The 20,829-nt window shown below is 39.2% G+C and overlaps 1 protein-coding gene across 2 annotated transcripts in view; it reads right to left on the bottom strand.

Annotated features, from left to right (window-relative positions):
- RGS20 (regulator of G protein signaling 20) overlaps positions 1-17,948 on the bottom strand; it is a 120,275-nt gene extending 102,327 nt beyond the window's left edge. For both annotated transcript variants that reach the window (XM_066379058.1, XM_066379057.1), the window contains exon 1: positions 17,671-17,948. In XM_066379058.1, coding sequence (XP_066235155.1) covers positions 17,671-17,835 — 165 coding nt within the window. In that variant the 5' untranslated portion in view covers positions 17,836-17,948. The remainder of the gene's footprint in view (positions 1-17,670) is intronic.
- Between the last annotated feature and the right edge of the window lie 2,881 nt (positions 17,949-20,829).

The raw sequence follows: 20,829 nt of genomic DNA on the forward strand, positions 1-20,829 counted from the left end.
TTGTTGTGTTTGGACACTAAAAAAACCTCTGGTAGAATCTAGAGCCTGCAGCAATTAGGAAAGGTGGTGGGCGTGTCTCTGCTTTGCAGCCCCAGCTGTCAGTCTGTCCAGACTTTTTTCACAGACCTCAATAGGGTGTGTCCTCTGAGACCCAGAGGTGTGGTCTGCCTGCACTCCACAGACAGTTTCTACTGAGTCTCCCATGAGGCAGAATTACCAGTCCTAGACTCAGAGAAGTGTGTGGGGGAAAGTTTGGCCTCAACACCAGAAAACTGAGTCAGTGACACGTCCCCTGCTTCCTGGCCTCTCAGAATGACCCATCGCCATGACTGGGGCAAGAGAGACTCCCCAGGCTAATGCCACTCAGAAGGGACTGCTCCACCCAAGAAAGATGGTTACTGCAGTTTTGGAGAATGATTCAGCACAGGGATTGCGGTGGCTGTCCCTCTCAGTGACTCTCCCTGGGCCTCCAACTTTACACTCTTCTCAGCTCTCCCACTACTGTACCCCTGCGTAAGAGGCTGTGAACAAGATTTTCTGTGTGGGCCCTTTAAGATGGAGCCTGCATCTCTTCTCGGAGAGTGCAGACAGAAATCTGGCTCTTCTCACCACCAAATGCTATGTGGGTGCCTCTTCTAGGCTCTGGGGATCTAGGCTGGGGTGCCAGGCCTGGGGGTGAGGACTCACACCTCTCAAGGTGACCCTCCCCGCAATGAGCGTCTCTCTGAACCCTCAGCCGCTGCTCGCTCCTGGGAGCAGGGCAGCCCTTTCAGTGTCTCTGCCCTTCCTACCAGTCTCCGTGTTGCTTCTTCTGTGATCCTTGGTTAGTTAGAGATTCCTCTTCATTTAGTCCAGAGTTGGTTGTTGAAGGTGATTATTCTTAACCCATTGAGTAGTATGAACGTTCATGGACGTCCTTGTGTCTCCTAACCATCCAGAGTATGATTGATTTATTTTAAAAATGTGTAAGGCAACATTAAGAAAAGGCAAATGTATATATTTTTCTTTCCATAAATTGTTTATCAAACAAACATGATTTTAAGTTAATAAAACTGTAACTGGAGCTTTTTTCATTTTTTGAAAAAAAATTTATTCTTGGGGGTCAGCGAGCATAAAAATAATTCACTACTCAAAGGGTTAAATTTAGTTGTAATCCAATTTGGTCCTGGGAGGTGGCAGGTGGAATGTCTGCCTACTCCATTGCCATCTTAGAATCCCATTTATAGTGCATTTCTTTAAAAAATTATTTTTGATTGATTTTTTTAGAGAGAAAAGAAGGGAGAGAAAGAGAGAGAGAGAGAGGACTATCGATTTGTTATTCTACTTATTCATGTCATTATTGGTTGCTTCTTGTATTTGCCCTGGCTGGGGATCGAACCTTCAACCTTGGAAATACCAGATGATCTTCTAACCAATTGAGCTACCTGGCCACTGCCAATGTATTTCTATCTACTAACCATCTGACCAATCAATATTATCGGGCTCTGACCACGTGCCAAGTAGGTGTAAGGTCCTGTCTACAGATGGAAATAACTATGTTAACAAGTGTGGGGTAAACTGGCTACAAACCAAGCACACAGGTTCCAGGGATTCCCTAGGATGGCAGTGCAGGATGAATGGGGAGCTGGGACCCATGGATGCTGATTGGCTTCTTTTTTTAAAATTCAAAGTATCTGATTAAAAAAAAAACTAATAAAATTATGTGACTAGTATTGTCTTGATTTTATAAATAAAATTAAACTCAGAATTAAACCCAACTTGGACCTGAATTATAAAAGCGGTACTTGCCATTCCGAAGACATTGCTCTTTATGTCATCATACTGCCTGGGGCCAGTTTGTACATGTGTACACCAAAACGGTGCACATTACCGAATTTTTTCAGTTGGAAAAAAAGGATGTTTTCAAGTAATCAGATTTCAGTTAGTTACATCTGAGCCTCAAGCTTTACCATTTTGAAATTTCATAGTGCTTGAATTTCCACTAGATGTCACCATTTACCATTCTTTCACTCCCTCAGTTCTGTTTCTAAAAAAGTCATAGGAAAAAAGAGCCCATCTCGTTCTTGGGGCTCCTCAGAATGGTTATTGCATCTGAGCTGTGAGCTCTGAACCTTGACTCAGTGAGATGGAATTTGAAAAAGTAGTGATCCCTCTGCTCTCCTGATTTCTTCTTTCTTATGATTTCATGTATCTAAAAACCAGCCCATTTCTCATAGATGAGACGGGTAGAGTTAAAACCTGGCCTTTGGCTAAGACTGCATGGAAAAACAGGAGGCGTTGAAGTCCTGCAGCTTCTCAGTGATCAGCAGTAGAAGCCAGTGCCAGATGGGGGCTGGGATTTGAATCAGGCTCGAGTGTGGTTTCTGAGAAGGGGCCAGAAACAGCCCCCAAAACAAGGCCTATCACTTACTCAAACTTTATATGTCCCAAACTACACTACTGGGAGTTCATTACTTTAGTTCTAATATTAGCATTCCCTATAGATTTTGGGAGGAACAATATATTAATTCTTTTAAAACTAAGTGCAAATAAATTCAAACTTTATATTTTTTCTTAATGGGAGAAACTAGGCCAGAATAAGAGAATGAGGTACCTAGGGTATGTCTGGGGAGTTGGGAAAGGGGTTAATGTGAGGAGTTGGAGATAGAGAGAGGGAAAGAGAGAGAGAGAGAAAGAGAGAGAGAGAGAGAGAGAGAGAGAGAGAGAGAGAGGAAGACTTCTCTTATCTCTGGCCTAGGCTAATGAGCATGGTGCCCAAGAGAACTTTCGTTGCTTTCTGTCCTTTGTAAACCACACATCTTCACCTTGCCTATCTCAAGTGTTATAAAAAATGCACAAAGGACAATGATTGGCCCCAATCATTGGCCTGAACTTCTCCAGGCGCTAACAAATGGTATAACATGTTTGGCTTTCTTTTTAAAACTGCAGCTCTGGGAAACGGGCAGCTTATAGACCTTAACGACAGTATTAAGTTGTTAAAAATAGGCAGTTTGCAGCTATTTTTTTAAAAGACAAAACAAAAAAGAATGCAGTAGGACCTGGCTTTTATTTGCTGATCATTGCTCATTTTCAACTCAGCAACAGAAGTGCTTATATAATTAAGTGGATGTCCTCCTTTTAAGGTGCTGATGGTAATAAAGCTCTCTCTTTAATTGAAAACTTTAAAAAATATATTCTTCCACACATGTGAACTCCTGGGCAAAAGATCACAGATGAAAGTCTTAAGTAAATGGAGCTAAATTCAACTTACAGATTTGGAGAGATCAGATTTATTACAGAATTGGGAGATGTGTGAAATTGGTAATCCAAATGCTTTGATCATTTCTTTCCAGTAATGTTTGATTCATCACATTTGGTCTTATTTTACTCAAATATTTTTGTACAACCTCAAGCAACTTTTGCTGATGAATTATAGATAAAAATATTCATGACCCACTGTGTCTGGTGTATCAGTTATTACTCTGGCCTGACTCAAGAAAGCAGAGAAAATCACACAAAAACTTCACAGTCCATCTGTGTCCCCTGAGGTGGAGGGTGTCTGTGACTAGACTTTAGTTGCTGTGGGGCCCATCCACAAAGCTTTTCCAAACAGGGAATAAACAGAGGACATGTGTGTATTTATCTCTGAGATGTGTTTGCAGGCATAACTCAGAGCTATTGTGGGTCTGGTTTTAGATCACGGCAATAATGAGTCACACGAAGTTTTTGGTTTCCTAGTGCATATAAAAGTTAGGTTTACATTATACTGGGGTCTCTTAAGTGTACAATAGCATTGTGTCTAAAAAAACCCAATGTACTATATTAATTAAAAAATACTTTATTTATACCATCACCTGAGCCTGTTGGAAAAATGGTGCCAATAGCCCTTACCTTACACAGATTAGCCACAAACGTTTAATTTGTAAAAAAAAAAAAAAAAAAAAAAAAAAGCACTGTCTGTGCAGTGAAATAAAGCAAAGCATAATGAAATTAGGCATGTCTGTATACAGCTTGTGAGTGATTGATATAAAAATGCCAGAACTCAAACGTCTAAATTAGGGCTTCCTCTTTGAGCACCGTGGCTGCTTTGGGAGGTTCATAAAAAGTTGCAGTTGTTCAAAACGTGCTGGACAACTCTTTAAGACTGTCTCACAACCTACAGAATGGTCAAGACCAGGGGTCCCCAAACTATGGCCCGCGGGCCGCATGCGCCCCCCTGAGGCCATTTATCCGGCCCTCGCTGCACTTCCAGAAGGGGCACCCCCCCCTTTTTTTTTTTCCTTTTCTGTATTTTTCTGAAGCTGGAAACGGGGAGGCAGTCAGACAGACTCCCACATGTGCCCAACCCGGATCCACCCGGCATGCCCACTAGGGGGCAATGCTCTGCCCATCTGGGGCGTCGCTCTGTCGCGACCAGAGCCATTCTAGCGCCTGAGGCAGAGGCCACGGAGCCATCCTCAGTGCCCGGGTCATCTTTTGCTCCAATGGAGCCTTGGCTGTGGGAGAGGAAGAGAGAAAAAGAGAGGAAGGAGAGGGGGAGGGGTGGAGAAGCAGATGGGTGCTTCTCCTGTGTGCCCTGGCCGGGAATCGAACCTGGGACTTCCACAAACCAGGCCGATGCTCTACCACTGAGCCAACCGGCCAGGGCCAAGGGGCACCTCTTTCATTGGTGGTCAGTGAGAGGAGCATAGTTCCCATTGAAATACTGGTCAGTTTGTTGATTTAAATTTACTTGTTCTTTATTTTAAATATTGTATTTGTTCCCGTTTTGTTTTTTACTTTAAAATAAGATATGTTCAGTGTGCATAGGGATTTGTTCATAGTATTTTTTTATAGTCCGGCCCTCCAACAGTCTGAGGGACAGTGAACTGGCCCCCTGTGTAAAAAGTTTGGGGACCCCTGATCAAGACTGACTGAGAAAAGAGTAGATTACCAGATCCACACTGGGCCAGTTCTCTCTTCTGGGCCCGGGAAATGAGAACATGAAGCTGCAATGATGGGAATCAGTGGCTGCTGAGCTGTCTTTCTAACGTCTTCCACAGACTCCTGAGCTTAGGTCTCTGTGCTGCCAGGCTCCTGACTTCTTCTGTGTTCTTTCATCTTCTTGTCATATGAAATTTGAACAGGCAGTTAGAAAAATGTTTGAAGATTATGCTTATAATATATTAGTTCATTTTCAGTCTTATTTCAAATAAAAGTCTTTGGAATGGCCTATCCTTTGAAAATGAATCCTTACAATTTTCAGTGTTGAGAATTGAAAATCATATAAGCAAACTATATTTTTATGGAAAACATTTTTGATTACATTATGATGTTAAATTACTTAGTCCACAATTTAGATTTCATTCTTGAATATCTGCATACATTCTAATAGTCTCTGCATGATTTAAACTATTATCATTGAACATTTTTGATTTATTTTAAAATTCCTTTTTCTCCAGTCATTTTAAATGTAGTAACTATAAAACCATAGTACAGATGCTTCTAAAATAAACTCCCAAATGATACAAGCCTAATCTGAATTGGTTTTACCAACAGAATGGGAATAATTGGTAGAACATCTAAGTTTACTATCTAATGTTCCCAGTAAAGTTCACTTACATTTTTACCTTTCAAGAAGGCAAAAATTTTTTTTCTTTTTTTTTCTGAAGCTGGAAACAGGGAGAGACAGTCAGACAGACTCCCGCATGCGCCCGACCGGGATCCACCCGGCACGCCCAACAGGGGCGGTGCTCTGCCCACCAGGGGGCGATGCTCTGCCCATCCTGGGTGTCGCCATGTTGCGACCAGAGCCACTCTAGCACCTGAGGCAGAGGCCACAGAGCCATCCCCAGCGCCCGGGCCATCTTTGCTCCAATGGAGCCTTGGCTGCGGGAGGGGAAGAGAGAAACAGAGAGGAAAGCGCGGCGGAGGGGTGGAGAAGCAAATGGGCGCTTCTCCTGTGTGCCCTGGCCGGGAATCGAACCCGGGTCCTCCGCACGCTAGGCCGACGCTCTACCGCTGAGCCAACCGGCCAGGGCCAGGCAAAAATTTAATGTAAATTTTCTAGGATGTTTGCAGTGATTTTATGGTTCTCTAAAGGCGGGTTTGATTTTTGCAGGAAAACCAACATGACCTTATGAGACCTTTTGAATAGTGGAAATGAGACTAAGATATATTTTTTTCTTAATATTAACTTGAAATCTGAGAACAATAAAACTTATAAAAACACCAAAATAGTACACTGATACCAACCAGAATGTTTACAACCTGTTTTTTAGACTTGTAAACAGGATTTCTTTTTTTTTTTTCCATTTTAAAAGATTTTTTCTGAAAGATCAACTGTGCTAACCAATGAATGTCTGAAGCATACACTAGCAACTAGCACTCTGGTGTAGAAATAGAATATGGAAAGTTGTGTTTCTTTAGTTTTTAATTTTAAAGGTTAAATCTTAACTCTGGTCTTCAAAATTAAAAAAAATCTTTTTGTTATGTTAATTTCCAAAAAAAACCCGAAACCCAGAACAAATATACCCACAAATCCTCATATCTGTCACTCAATTTCAACAATTCTCAAAATATTACAAATTCTGCTTTATTATTTTACCCCCCCCCCCCATTCCCACTTCCTTCCTTCTTTCCCTGGATTTAAAACAAGTTGAAGGACATGTCATTTCTTCTTAAAATACTTCTGCTTTCTTCTGTGGGACTTTTAGTAAAAGCATAACTGTTAATGTAGGTAGTTAGCTAAATATTAATAAAGGAAGGAAGCAGAGTGAATCAGACATTGAGGATAATAAACTAGGAAAGAGAGAATCAAATATTAAGATGAATAAAACTGGAAAGCCTCTTCCAGTAGGAAGTTACAGCATTGCATTTACTAGGAAGTTAGGGGATCACACCTTAGGGGATCACAGCCTTGCCTGCTATGGAGATTAACGGTCTCCTCAGGGTACAATTTGTCCATCCTTTGATGTGCTTCTGTGCTTCCACTTTAAGGCAAATGCAGTAAAAGCCAAAATGGGAGCCATAGAGGGCTGCCAGTCTAGCTTAGGAAAGGATCTGATTGGATAGTGGGAGGAACCAATGCAAGCCCATGAAAGATTAAGAAGCTAATTAGTTGGTTTAAAGAAAAACTAGTCCTTCTCAGCCCAAAATATAAACACAGACCTAACAGCCAGTCTGTGCTTCTCTCTTCCTGCTTGGAAAAATGTGCTTACCCTGTTTGTTCTTGGGTTTTCGAAGCAGCCATGCTGTGTGGGCTGGAAGCCACCTGCTGGCCAGCAGTGGTGCATACTCCCAAATGTAGGCTATAAGCAGCGCCTGAATTGGACTAAGATTTGATATGAATTGAACCATGGCACAGAATTTCTGGACAGCGATCTTTGTACTGGGCTTAATGAAGACTAGATTGGACTTTTTTCCATGACAGGATGGATGGTGATGAGACGCTGGGAACCTGTGGGAAGCCTTCCATTTCAAACCTAAATAAACCTTACTGCAAATTCCCTCCATATATGAGTCCTGTAGAATGCCTTCCCTGCAACCCATGAAAGAACACCATTTTCTCTGGCAACACAACTGCAGTCCCATTTGAGCAAAATATTCTTTTGACAGTCATGATAGCATTATACATGGTCTCAGGCCTCATCTACCAACAGTTTAATAAAATGGGGCCATGTTACAAACAAATACTTTGAGCTCCAATTGACCATGGCAGACCCTCATCTTCCTTACCTGGAGTCTATTCAGTTATTTCTAGACATCTTCTGAGTATCTCCTTGTGTTGGTAACCAAGTTTCTCAGCTATCACATGCTACCTACCCCTCATGTCCTCCCACCTCCTCCTCTTTCTTTAGTGCTAACCCTTCTGGCACCTGCACTTGTGCTATTACACCCAGAAACCCAGAAGCCAGTCAGTGCATAGTATGTTGTCCTTCACTGCTCCCCAAGCCTCAGCACTGCATTCCAAGCTGCGTGGCCCTTCCTGAAGGTGAAATGTGCCCACAACTTCCCCTGAAATAGATTACTCTGCTGAAGGAGAAGAAAACCCTTTCTGTTCCATGGCTACCCTCCCCACCCCGCCCACCCGCTCTAATACATAAACAGCATTATCAGGCCCTTAAGTTTTATTCTTTCTTCTCTAGGCCACAGATTCATCTGAAACCTCCCTTTTCCAGGAGACCTGCTCACTCCTTCTTCAGACCTCTGTTCATCTAACACCCATTTCTGTTTTTTTATAACTATTGGGTTCAGTGTTGCTTGTCCCAACTTTCTTTTGATGTTTTCTTAGTATTTCTATTATTATAACTTCCTGTACAGTCTTTGGTTTTCTCTTCAGGAATAATTTGGAAGTAAGGCAAATTGCTTTTTATTTAACCAACACCTACCTGACCCTTCTTCAAAGGCACTCTTATACCTGTATTAACTATCCTAGCCATAACAGAAAGAAAAAAAAATACTCTTCTAAATTGGTTTTACTTGACATGAAGAATAGAACCTATTGTTTCTCTTCTTCTTTTCTCTGTGTCTGTGAATTAAATCTGGAATTGTAAGCCTCATCTCTCATTCCTGGCACCCCTTTTACAATAATATCACAAACTTTTAAAGTATAGTCATGTTTTACATTTACTTTTTACATCTAGTATCTTCATCTGATTAACTGTTTCAGTAATTACCACTTAAACTTCCTTCCCAACATTGACTTCCTTATTATATATTGAGTCCTCATTTTCTAATGTAGGAAGTCTGGTTGTATCATGTATTATTAATATCCTTGTATATGCTGGCTATGGCTGGTTGGCTCAGAAGTAGAGCGTCAGCCCAGTGTGTGTAAGTCCTGGGTTCAATTTCTGGCCAGGGTACACAGGAGAAGCACCCATCTGCTTCTCCATCATTCCCCTTCTCCTTTCTCTCTACCTCTCTCTTCCCCTCCTGCAGCCAAGGCTCCATTGGAGCAAAGTTGGCCCGGGTGTTGAGAATGGCTCCATGGCCTCCACCTCAGGTACTAGAATGGCTCTGGTTACAACGGAGCAACACCCCAGATGCAGAGCATCGCCCCCTAGAGGGCTTTCCAGGTGGATTCTGGTCGGGCGCATGCAGGAATCTGTCTCTCTGCTTCCCTACTTCTCATTTCAGAAAAATACAAAGGAAAAAAAATTCTTGCACATGTTAAAATGTCTTACTCTTGCATTAAGACATAAATGACACTTGGCTATGAATACATCTAGACGTGAAATTTTGTCTTCAGAGCTCTTCAGCTTTAAATCTATTTACTGCTTCAGAGAATTATAAAGTGATGGTTCTTTTTGTTCTCTGGTAGGTATTCTTATTTTTTTCTCTCTGGATATGTATAGAAATATTATTTAAATTTTTGAAATTTGAACATTCTATGAAGATATTCCTAGGTTTAGTTTTATTTTCATTAAGTTTCCTTGGAATATAATGTGTATTCTTGAATTATTGTCTTTATTTACATAAAAAATATAGTTATATATATTTTTATAAACTTGATTATTGCAATTTCATCTGTTCAGACCCTTCTTTTACCTATTCTGTTTATCCATACCTAAGGTTAATTTCCAAGGTATGTCCTCCATGTCTATTATTTCCTCTCTCATAATTTTACCTTTTTGTTCTGATAGACTTTCTCACACATATTTTTCTATTTTGGTATTTTCTATTTTGATCATTTTAATCTTTATTGTGTCTGGTAGGCTTTTTAAATTGATAGCTGAATTTCTATCTCCATGTAGAACTTCATTTTCTAGGTTTCTAGAGTTTATTTTTTTGTAGGAGGAGGTATCTCACTAAATTCAGAAATGAAACATCTGCTTGAATATTATCACCAATACTACACAGGTATACATTTAAAAAATATTTTCTTTGTTTCCTACATGAGTATGCTGTGGTGGTACAGTCAACATCAACCTGCAACAAAACCCAGGAGCAGCAGAAAGTACTCTGGCTTGGTAGGCAGAAACTCCTGGCAGCAGTGCTATCACGGTGCTGCAGAGATGTCCTGAGTTTTCCACTGAAGTGGTAATGTCCTCCACTTGCATAATTAGACCCTCTGTGGCAATGCTGCAACACCCTAAAAAAATACTGGTGTGACTGGTAACAGGCATGAAGCCATACAAAACCATACAATTTTAGAATCACCACCATTCATTTTTGTATTCAGAAACTCAAGGTTTTCTCAAGAACAAAAGCAAATTCATACTGAGTTAGAAAACTATAGAATGCTCTACATCCTTTAACCCATTAGCATTCAGAAGACCCTCACAAGAACAAAGAAACACAATACAATATTATTTATTTTTGCTAGAACAAATCACTTTGTGGCAACTGGCATAGATGTTGGCCTATGAAAATGGAATCCAGTGGAGGAAATCGATCTTTAATGTAAAACCCTGACAGTGAGTTATTTAAATGTTTAGAAAATTAGCAAGTGTAAAATTTGTATTTATAAATTTTTATCTATAATTCTGATGGATCTTTTTTTGTACATTGTTACTTTCAGAGTTGAAAATCTTTACTTCTAATGGGGAAATGAAGATGTTCACATTGTGTTTTAGTAAGCAAACTCTTGATATTTCCACTGGAGGAGTGAAAAGTCACATTTTCCCAGAAACTTTTCTTTATGGTATTTAATGAAAAATAATTAACCGCTGAACTCTTTAAGTTCAGAGGATTGACTCTTCAAAAGATTGGCCGTGTGCCTGGCTCTGGTCAATAGATGTGAACATGAGTGGAAGCAGTGGGACTGACATTGTGCTGAGAGAGTTAAGCTCCCGTGCCCGTTTCCCAATTTTCCAATCCTGAGTCTGCTTCCGGAGCAACCTTGGGTCCACAACATGGCCGATTCACAAGATGGAAGCAACCCGAGTCCTGGGGCAGAACCTATATCAAACTGTGGCATGAGTGGAAAATATGCTTTTGTTAGGCTGCTGAAATTCTAGAGGTTGTTACTATGGCATGAGCTAGTTAGTGTACCTGACAGATATAGGTGAATTGTTTGAATTGGGCTACCCAAATTGAGGATTTAGCATTTGGTATTTGGTGTTTTTGTCAGTCAAGGTGAAACATTTTTTCTTTATTCATGGAAACATAATTCATTTCTTAAATTTTTTGAAAACTGTGTGAGGTATTTTGGCAGTTTCCTTTTGCAATTCACTTTTAAGTTGATCAGCATTTCACTGATTACTTTGAAAGGTATTAGCTGGTATCTTAAATGCTTCATCTTTAGGTTGGAGGACTGCTAAGTAACATACACTTACTATGTTGGGGTACTTAGGTTGATGTATCAATGATAGACTTCCAAATGCGCCTTTTCCTGAAGAAGTTTGTGAACATTTCATGTGTCAAACTACTAGAAATATTCTTTTCAGAGCACCTTCAAAAAAGATAAGAATAAACTTTATCCTTCTCAGTGAACTCATTTTTTTACAAATGGAGGCCGGACAGAATAATTTTATCTTCTGCATATGTTAATGTTAAGGTATTGAATATCACAAGTATAATGCTCTTCTTTCTAAGGTATTTTTTCCTTTCTTCTTTCCTCTATCCTTTCGGTCACACAAAGTTCCATTGTCTTTGTAGTTACCCTTTGGGGCCTTGACATTTATTTTTCTCCTTTCAGTGTATGAGATCTCAAAATAAGTGCTTTGGTCAGCTGCTCAGGGATCACACTTCTGAAACAAGATGCACTTAGAAATCTGCATTCTTAGAAGGGCATTGACTTTGAAATGATGTGAAAAATAATGTTGTGGAAATAACTTTCTTGTCAAAGCTCAGGCCACTTTTTTTTTTTTTTTTTACTGAGAAAGAATGCACACATACAAATGCATATACATTTATATAAGGTCTACCAGAAAGTTCTGTCCGTTTCTATCACAACGTTTCGACACGTAAGCACGTGTTTATTTGGCGCATGTGTGCCTCACTATTTTTATCACTTAATGTATATATACTGACGTAGCAAATTAACTAAAACAAAGTTGATTCACGTTAGTCTTATGTGTGAAGCGATAGTGTACCCATGGCTGCTGATAAAGTTCATTTACGCCACTGTATTGTATACAAATTTCAACAAGGAAGAAATGCTACAGAAGCATGTAGAAATTTATTGAAAGTGTTTGGTGAAGGTACAGTTTCTGATAGGACATACAGAAAATGGTTTGAAAAATTCGAAACAGGTGATTTCGACCTTTCTGATAAGCCACGTTCTGAGTGACCATCTTTAATGGATGACGATGTTGTTAAGACCATGTTGGAGCAAGATCCTTTTCTGACAACATCGAAGATCAGGCCTTTCATTAAGAAAGGCTTAATTCAACTCAGCAAACCATTTCGGACCATATTTGGAAGATAGGATTGGTGTGGAAATATATTATTTAATAAAGTTTATTGATGGTAAGAAAAATTTGTATTTTGTTTTATTCCAAAAATGGACAGAACTTTCCGGTAGACCTAATATTAACTGATCAAATGATCAATAGACAGAAAGGTAGATATTTGACTTCTTGCCAGCATGCTACAGCTTTCTCTCTTTCTCATGTACAGTGTGTCCGTAAAGTCATGGCACACTTTTGACCGGTCACAGGAAAGCAACAAAAGACGATAGAAATGTGAAATCTGCACCAAATAAAAGGAAAACCCTCCCAGTTTCTGTAGGATGATGTGGCAGCCTGTGCACATGCACAGATAATGATGTAACACCATGTATACAGCGGATCAGCCCACAGCCATGCCAGTCGAGATGTGGACGGTACAGAGGAAAGTTCAGTGTGTTCTGTGGCTTGCTAAATTTGAATCCATGACCAAAGTGCAACGTGAATATCAGCATGTTTATAACGAAGCGCCACCACCACATATGAATAACATTACTCGGTGGGATAAGCAGTTGCAGGAAACCGGCAGTTTGGTGGAGAAACCCCGTTCTGGTAGGCCATCAGTCAGTGACGAGTCTGTAGAGGCTATACGGGATAACTACTTAAGGAGCCCTAATAAATCTGTGTGTGAGCCCACATCGAACTGCACTGAATAGGTATGAAACTGGGAGAGTTTTCCTTTTATTTGGTGCAGATTTCACATTTCTATAGTCTTTTGTTGCTTTCCTGTGACTGGTCAAAAGTGTACCATGACTTTACGGACACACTGTATCTCACTTAGGAAGAGTGACTCATCCAGGGTTCTTCCTGCCTCCCTTTTGCACTCTCTGCCCTGAATGAAAGGAAGTATTAATAAAAAGCCTGTGGAGAAAAAAAATTCTGATTAAGACAAGTGTGAGTGTTTTTGTGTGTGGTACTAATTTATTTTGCAATAAATGAGTGGCCCATATTTGGGTACTTTGGGCAGAATACACAGAAAAAACACTATAAAGAAAACTGGCTTCAAGCCTACAAAATTATAGCTCACTTTCTAAATCACTGTCAGAGCTATTGAATTAGTAATAAAACCAATGTCAGAAAAGCCTAGGTTGAAATCACTCAGCCTACTTCACACATGTAATCAACAGTATTTCCAAACTTGTTCTCTCATCTCTAAACAGGTCTAGTGGCATCAAAATCACTGACCTAGTGAAATTAGCTAAGGATGCAAATAAAAGAACAACCTGAAGAACCACAATAGGCAATTGCGTTGGTATTATTAGTCTAACCTGCCTTTGGAGGCTTGTGTTTTCAACTTTTTTATTTTGAAATAATTATAGATTCACAGGAAGTTCCAAAAACAACATATAGTGTGATCCCATGCACTCTTCACTCAGTTTCCCCCAGTGGAAACTTCAGAAATTTAGGACAAAATCAAAAGCAAGAAACAAACATTTGTACAATTCCAAAAGCTTATTCAGATTTTACAAGTTTTACATGCATTCATTTGTGTGTGTCTGTGCATGTGTGTAGTTCTATGAAATTCTATTAAGTGTGTAGGTTTGTGTCATCACCTCTGAGATCAAGATAAAGAACTGTTTCGTCACCACAAGACTCCCTTGTACTACCTACCACTTTTGTAGCTGAATCCATCATCTCATCTTTGGCAACTACTAACTTGTTCTCCATCTCTATAATTTAATTTCAAGCATGTTATATAAATGGAATCATATAGTACAGCCTTTAAGGATTGACTTCTTCTTTTTTACATTCAGAATCATTCCTGTCAGATATATCTGAGGGATGGCTGTCAGTAGTTCATTCCTGTTCGTTGCTTCACAGTATTCCATAGCACCGATGTACCAGTTCGTTTCATCATTCATCCCTTCGAGGGCTTTTGGTTTGTGTCTAGTTTTTGGCTATTATGAATAAAGCAGCTATGATCATTAGCACACAGAATCTGTGTGAACAAAGATTTTCATTTTCTTTGGGACAATTGTCCAGTAGTGAAATTGCTGGGCCATATGATCCTTGCAGGTTTAGTTTTGTCAGAAACTGCCAAATTGTTTCTCAATTGGCTGTGTGTAGGGCCAGTAGTTGCCGCCGTCATGGCCATGCAAATGCAGGTTCTCATTAGATTCTGGCAGACAGTAAAGAAATAGTGGAGTCATAAAACGGTGGGCTGTTCCTTTATTCAAGTCTCCCACTGGCTGGTGAGCAAACACACAGGGAAAAAATACTTCCTTTTCACTCAGGGCTCCCAAAGCCACTGACACATTCTCTGGTTTCTCCTAGAATCAAAGGCCTCACAAGTCTCAGCGGAGCTCACAAAAGTCCCTCATCTCTGGTTGCCCATCTGCATATCTTCTCCTTTCTCTCTGCACAAACTCTGCTCAAACATGGCTTCCTCCCTTCTCTTTTCAATACTTTCTAGCATGAAAACCTCTCCTCCAGCAAACATTAGTAAGACAATGGCCCTTCCCAAGCAGGAAGGCAATTTGCAATTTCACAGATCACATACCTGGCACTGCCCAGCACCATTTTTCAACGCTAAAAGTGAGCAAACTAAAAAAATATAAATTTTACAAACTCATTTGCCCAACATTGTACTATTTGCATTCCTACCAGGAACATATGAGTGACCTAGTTTCTTTACATTCTTGTCAGCATTTGCCTTTGTCACTGTTTTTCATTTTAGCCATTCTGATAGGTATGAAGTGATATTTCATAGTAGTTTTGATTTGCATATCCCTAGTGGCTAATAATACTGCTTATCTTCTCATGTGTTTATTTACCATCTGTATATGCTCTTTGAGGAAATGTTTGTTCATATCCTTTTGCCCATATTCTTAGTTGGATTATTGTTTGTTTTTTTGCTCTTGAGTTTTGGGAGTTCTTTGTATATTCTAGATATAAATCGATTTTCAGATATGGGGTTTGTCAATATTATCTTGAAGTCTGTATCTTGCCTTTTCATCTTCTTAGATAAGGTCCTTGGCAAAGTCAAAGTTTTTATTTTTGGTTATTTCAATTAATCATAATTTGTTTTATGGATTTTGCTTTTGATGTCTGAAAACTCCATCCCATCTTAGGTCACAAAGATTTCTTATCTTTTTTTGTCTAATAGTTTTACATATAGTTGTACATTTAAGTTTGTGGTCTATTTTGGTTTAATTTTTGTATTAGGTATTAGGCTTAGGGTGAGGTATTTTAGAGGGTTTTATTACCAGGCCTGGACATCTAGATACTTTTTAGTCCCTGTCTATTTCTCTATATTCCTAGACATTATTTCATGTCTACCTTAAATTTCATTTCTTTTACTCTTTAATCAGGTCTTTTTTTCAGTTGTTTTACTCCATATTGATATTTCACTCCTGATTTCTTATCGCCTTACTGATTATAGGAATGCAATTACACAGATATCCTTTATTACTGACGAGTCATGTCAATAGTATGATGTCAATAGGATATGATGATAATGTCAATATGTTTGTCTTTCCCAATATATTGTCTGTAGAGAGGGAGGAGCAAATCCTTTTCTTTTTCAAAACCTAGGCAAAAAGATTTTGCATGTAGCAAGGACTTAATACGAACAGAACTCATATTTGACTCAATAGAATCAAAGTGAACAGAGTTCTGCCAAACTTATATGTTCACTTATATATGCATCTGTATTCAGATGTAACATAAAGATATTTTTAAAAAGGCAAACTGGATTGAAGTTGGATCATTCCTGACTGCTCACACCTTCTGCTGTACAGGTTGGAAGCTGTTTTACTTGGGCTAATGAGGTCAGGATGGCAGCTTGTATTGCCCAGTGCCAGGATGGTTGGTCCCAGGATGCTGTGAAAAGGCATACTGTGGATTCTTAAATACTTTTCCAATTCATTTATCTGTGATTCAGCTTAAGCATATCCCTCAAGACAGATATTTGAAATTATATGTGTGTGCACATATTTTATACATAGAGCACCCTCACAACATATGTACATTGTTGTTGCCATGTGTTTGCTCAGAGTAGCCTCCAGATTCTACCTTTTAGAAATTTCCTTTGGATGTGTTGCCTACATCTAGATGCCTATCAAGGACTTCTGGCCATAATATCCCATTTCATTCTAGTTTCCTTAAAGACCTTGTGCTTAGGTGTTGTAGGGGATGTGGAAATTCATGTGTTATGTGTTCACATATGTCTGAAAGCTCAAAAGCATAGATAAGCACACTTTTTTTTTTTTAAGTGAGAGGAGGGGAGATAGTGAGACCGACTCCCGCAAGAGCCCTGACCAGGATCCACCTGGCAAACCTTGTCTGGGGCTAATGCTCAAACCCATCGAGCCCCTGGCTTTGAGAGGCGAAGAGAGAGACAAGGGGGAGAGGGAGGGAAAGAGAAGCAGATGGTCACTTCTCATGTGTACGCTAACTGGGAATCAAACCCAGAATGTCTGTATGCTGGGCCTATGCTCTATCCACTGAGGAAGTGGCCAGGGTGATCAGTAAATTTCTACAGAAAAATCTTTGTAATGATTATTAAAAACTTTTATTCTTCTTATGAAAATTAAAATACCATTGGGGGATAGGGCAGATATAATTAAATAGAGAGCTTGCAAATAAATGATTCTTATCAGGATCTGAGCCATGGCACAGGGACAGATTTTTTTTTTTTAATTTTTCTTGGTGAGAGGAGTAGAGATAGTAGGGATACTCCTACATGCGTCCTGACCAGGACCCACCCTGAGACCCTGTCAGGGGACGTGCTTGAGTACCGAGCTCTTTTTAGCCCCTGAAGCTGATGCACTCAACCAACTGAGTTATCCTCAGCACTCGGGGCCATTCTTGTACCAGTTGAACCACTGGCTGCAAGAGGGTAAGAGGGAGAAGGGGAAGCAGAAGGGGGAAGAAGCAGATGGTCACTTCTCCTTTGTGCCCTGACTGGGAATCAAACCTGGGACATCCATCATGGGGCCGACGCCGTATCCACTGAGCCACCAGCTGGGGCCGACAGATATTTTTTTAGTGTTAAAGTATTTGGACAGATTTGCTGTAGTATGATTTTTTTTTTTTTTGTTATAGTATGATTTTGCAGCATTTAATGCTGAGCTCTGTTCATTATTTTTTAGACATTAACATTTACCCATCCCCCACCACACCAAATAACCTTTTAAGAGATAATTCTATTAATAGTTAAGAGGATTTACAGACAGACTGTACGTTCTTTGAAGATACACACAACATTAAGCAATAAGATAGTGAGCAGTGACACTGAAGCTTGCTATGGTTTTATATTCTTTCTGGATAAACCCTTTCCCTGTGAAGAAAGGATCATGGATTGAGGAGATGGTCTTACCTTGATATTATGCACAGCTTTGTTCCATTCATCTTCTTCTGTGGCTTGGTGAATGTTTGCATTATATTCCTCAGCCCTGGGCAGGAACAGAAATTGCTTCCACCTGAGTGGCCTGGAGAAATGTTTCTGGAGGCACTCTTCATTGTCTTGCAAAAGCTGGGGCATGTTTTTTTTTTACAGTAAAGGTTCCAAATGAGTTCGATAGCCTGATTTTAACACCAGTCCAATGTCACCTCTATGTCTTTTCATTTGGCTGATGCTGAGCCATCTTCCAGTCCCCTGGGGACCTCCCAGGAAAGTGACATTAATCCAAGAAAAGGATTATCTGTTTTGTGGGTCAGCAGTTTATCCACAGATCTCTAGTGTTCTATTTCAGGCAGGGCTTTCTATTTTAAATGTCTAGGTATGTTACGACTGCTCTCTACAGGTAGCAATGTATTCCTAATTAAAATTTAATCCTAAATCAAAACTGAAAGAAATTATTAAAGTGATATATTGCTTAGTATATAATGATAAAGAAAATAGATTGCTTGCAGAATTCTGTACTAGCAATGTGTGGTAGGTACTTGGCATTCTTGGGCTATGCATTTGAGAGCCAAATGGTCCACCTAATCTATTTAGGATTCTTTAAAACATCATTTTAGTACCTGTCAGCTTTGTGGCTAGAAATGTATGCTAAACTCATGCCCAAACTTGAGGCTGAGGACTATCACTCTTTATATTTATGTCATGTAGAAATAGTTAAAGTGATTCTGTTATGAGGTAACTAGTCATCTGATGGTTAGGCAATATTTGGCTTCTAACATCAGACTTCATATTTGTAAAGTACTTTATAAACATAAGATTGTTAAACAGAATGCAAAAATGTAGAATGTAATACCTTCACGTTTCTCTAAAGGAGTATCTAATGCCTGAGTATTCTCTGCAGTGTCTGGGGGCACAGAGGCAAGAGCCCCTGTGTGTATAACTGGGGACTATGCCCTGGAGAAATTTCCTTTTGTCATATGATCCCAGGTGTTCAAAATTGACCTACAGAACAAACACAATCGCTATCAACATCCCAGCTCCCTTACTTGCAAAATTGACAAGTTGATTATAAAATTCATATGAGATGGTAAGGGACACAGAATATCCAAAACAATCTCAAATAGAAAAACAAAGCTGGAGGACTCACACTTTTCAATTTTAAAACTTACTATAAAGCTACAATAATTAAGACCATGGTTCCGGCATATCTATCATCTATCTATCTATCTATCTATCTATCTATCTATCTATCTATCTATCTATCTATCTAGATATAGATATATAGATCAGTGGAATAAAATTGAGAGTTCAGGAATAAGTTTATACATTTATTTATGGTCAATTGATTTTTGACAAAGTGCAAAGATACGTAATTCAGTAGGGGAAATTGTCTTCAACAAATGATGTGGAAACAACTGGATAGCCATAGGCATAAATTTGTCATACCTCTACCTCACACCACATAAAAAAATAACTCGAAATGAATCACTGGTCTAATGTGAAAGATAAAACTATAAAACTATTTGAAGATAATATAGAGATAAGTCTTTATGACCTTAAACTAGGCTAAACCTTCTTAGAAACAATACAAAAGCACAAGTGACAAAAAAAATTAGGCTAACTGGACTTCATCAAAATTGAAAAGACATTAAGCAAGCAAAAGACAACCCACAAAATAGAAAATATTCCAAGTCATACATACATAATAAGGGATTTGTATCCAGAATACACAAAGGGCTCTAACAACTAAAAACAAAGAAACAAACAATCAACTCCCCCCCCCCCCAAATAGAACTAAAACTGGGTGTTGTGTCTAGCCATTAGGGAAAGGCAAGTCAAAATGACAATGAAATACCACTTCACACCCAACAGGTTGTCTTTAATAAAAAAGACAGGCCATAACAAGTGCTGGTGAGTATGTGGAGTAACTGGGACTCTTATTCATTGTGGGAATGTCAAATGTTGCAACTGCTTTGGAAAACAGTTTCCAGTGCCTCAAAATATTTAGCACAGAGTCACCACATGATCCAACAATTCTCTCCTAGATATCTACCAAAGCAAGAAAAATGAAACAAATGGTCACACAAAGACTTGAACCCCAATGTGCAGTAACGGGAAACAACCTATATACCCCTCAAGTGACAAAGAGGCAAACTGAGGTATATCCATACAATAGATTATTCAGCAATACAAAGGGGTGAGGTACTGGTACATGCTACTACAGGAACAAACCTGAAAACACGCTGAATGAGAGAAGCCAGCAAAAAGCCCCACATATTTTATGATTCCACTTATAAGAAAATGTCCAGAATAGGCAAATCTTTAGATACAGAAAGTTGATTAGTGGTTGCCTAGGGCATATGGGTTTGGCTACTAATGAGTAAGAGGTATCTTTGGGGATGATGAGAATGTTATAAAACATTGCAGTGATGGTTGTAAATGTTATAAAACATTGCACTGATAGTTGCACAACCCTCTGAATATATATAAGATCATTAAGTTGTACACTTTAAATGGATACATTGTATGGTCTGTGAATTATAGCTCAACAAAGCTGTCAAATTTTTATAAAAAGAGGCAACTTTCTCAAGTTACCAAATATTTCAGGGTGAGGCAATAAATATTTTGACAGTTAAAGAAATGTTCTCAAGGGGCACCCAAGTGAAGATACGGTTGAACTATCATTGATCTGAGGGTCTAGGGATCTGTGTTTGGTTCTGAACTCTTAGAATGAGAATGAAATAGGTGGTATTACTGGTTTCAAACTGAACTGTGCAAACTTTGGAGCTGGAGAGAACTATCAAGATTATCTTGTCCTCCTGCTCATTTTGTCTTCTTCATTTTGTGACTGTGGAAATTTGAATGAAATATTAGGTGGTATGTCCAAGGGCTACATACAATTGTATAGTTGGAACCAGCTTTCACATCTCCATACATATTGCTCTGTGCACTCTGCAAAGCAAATTATTTGTTTCTCTTTTTATGAATGTCATAGATCCACCAGCCTTTTTCCTCTTGATCTCACTTTCCCTTTTGCACCAATTATTCTGGTGTCAATCCTTGGAGGAAACATTTTATTTGAGCATTTCATTTTTAAAATTTTTTTAAATTTTATTTACTTTAGAGAGGAGA

The sequence above is a fragment of the Saccopteryx leptura genome, chromosome 3 (genome assembly GCF_036850995.1).
Source record: "Saccopteryx leptura isolate mSacLep1 chromosome 3, mSacLep1_pri_phased_curated, whole genome shotgun sequence".
NCBI classification, from domain to species: Eukaryota; Metazoa; Chordata; class Mammalia; order Chiroptera; family Emballonuridae; genus Saccopteryx; species Saccopteryx leptura.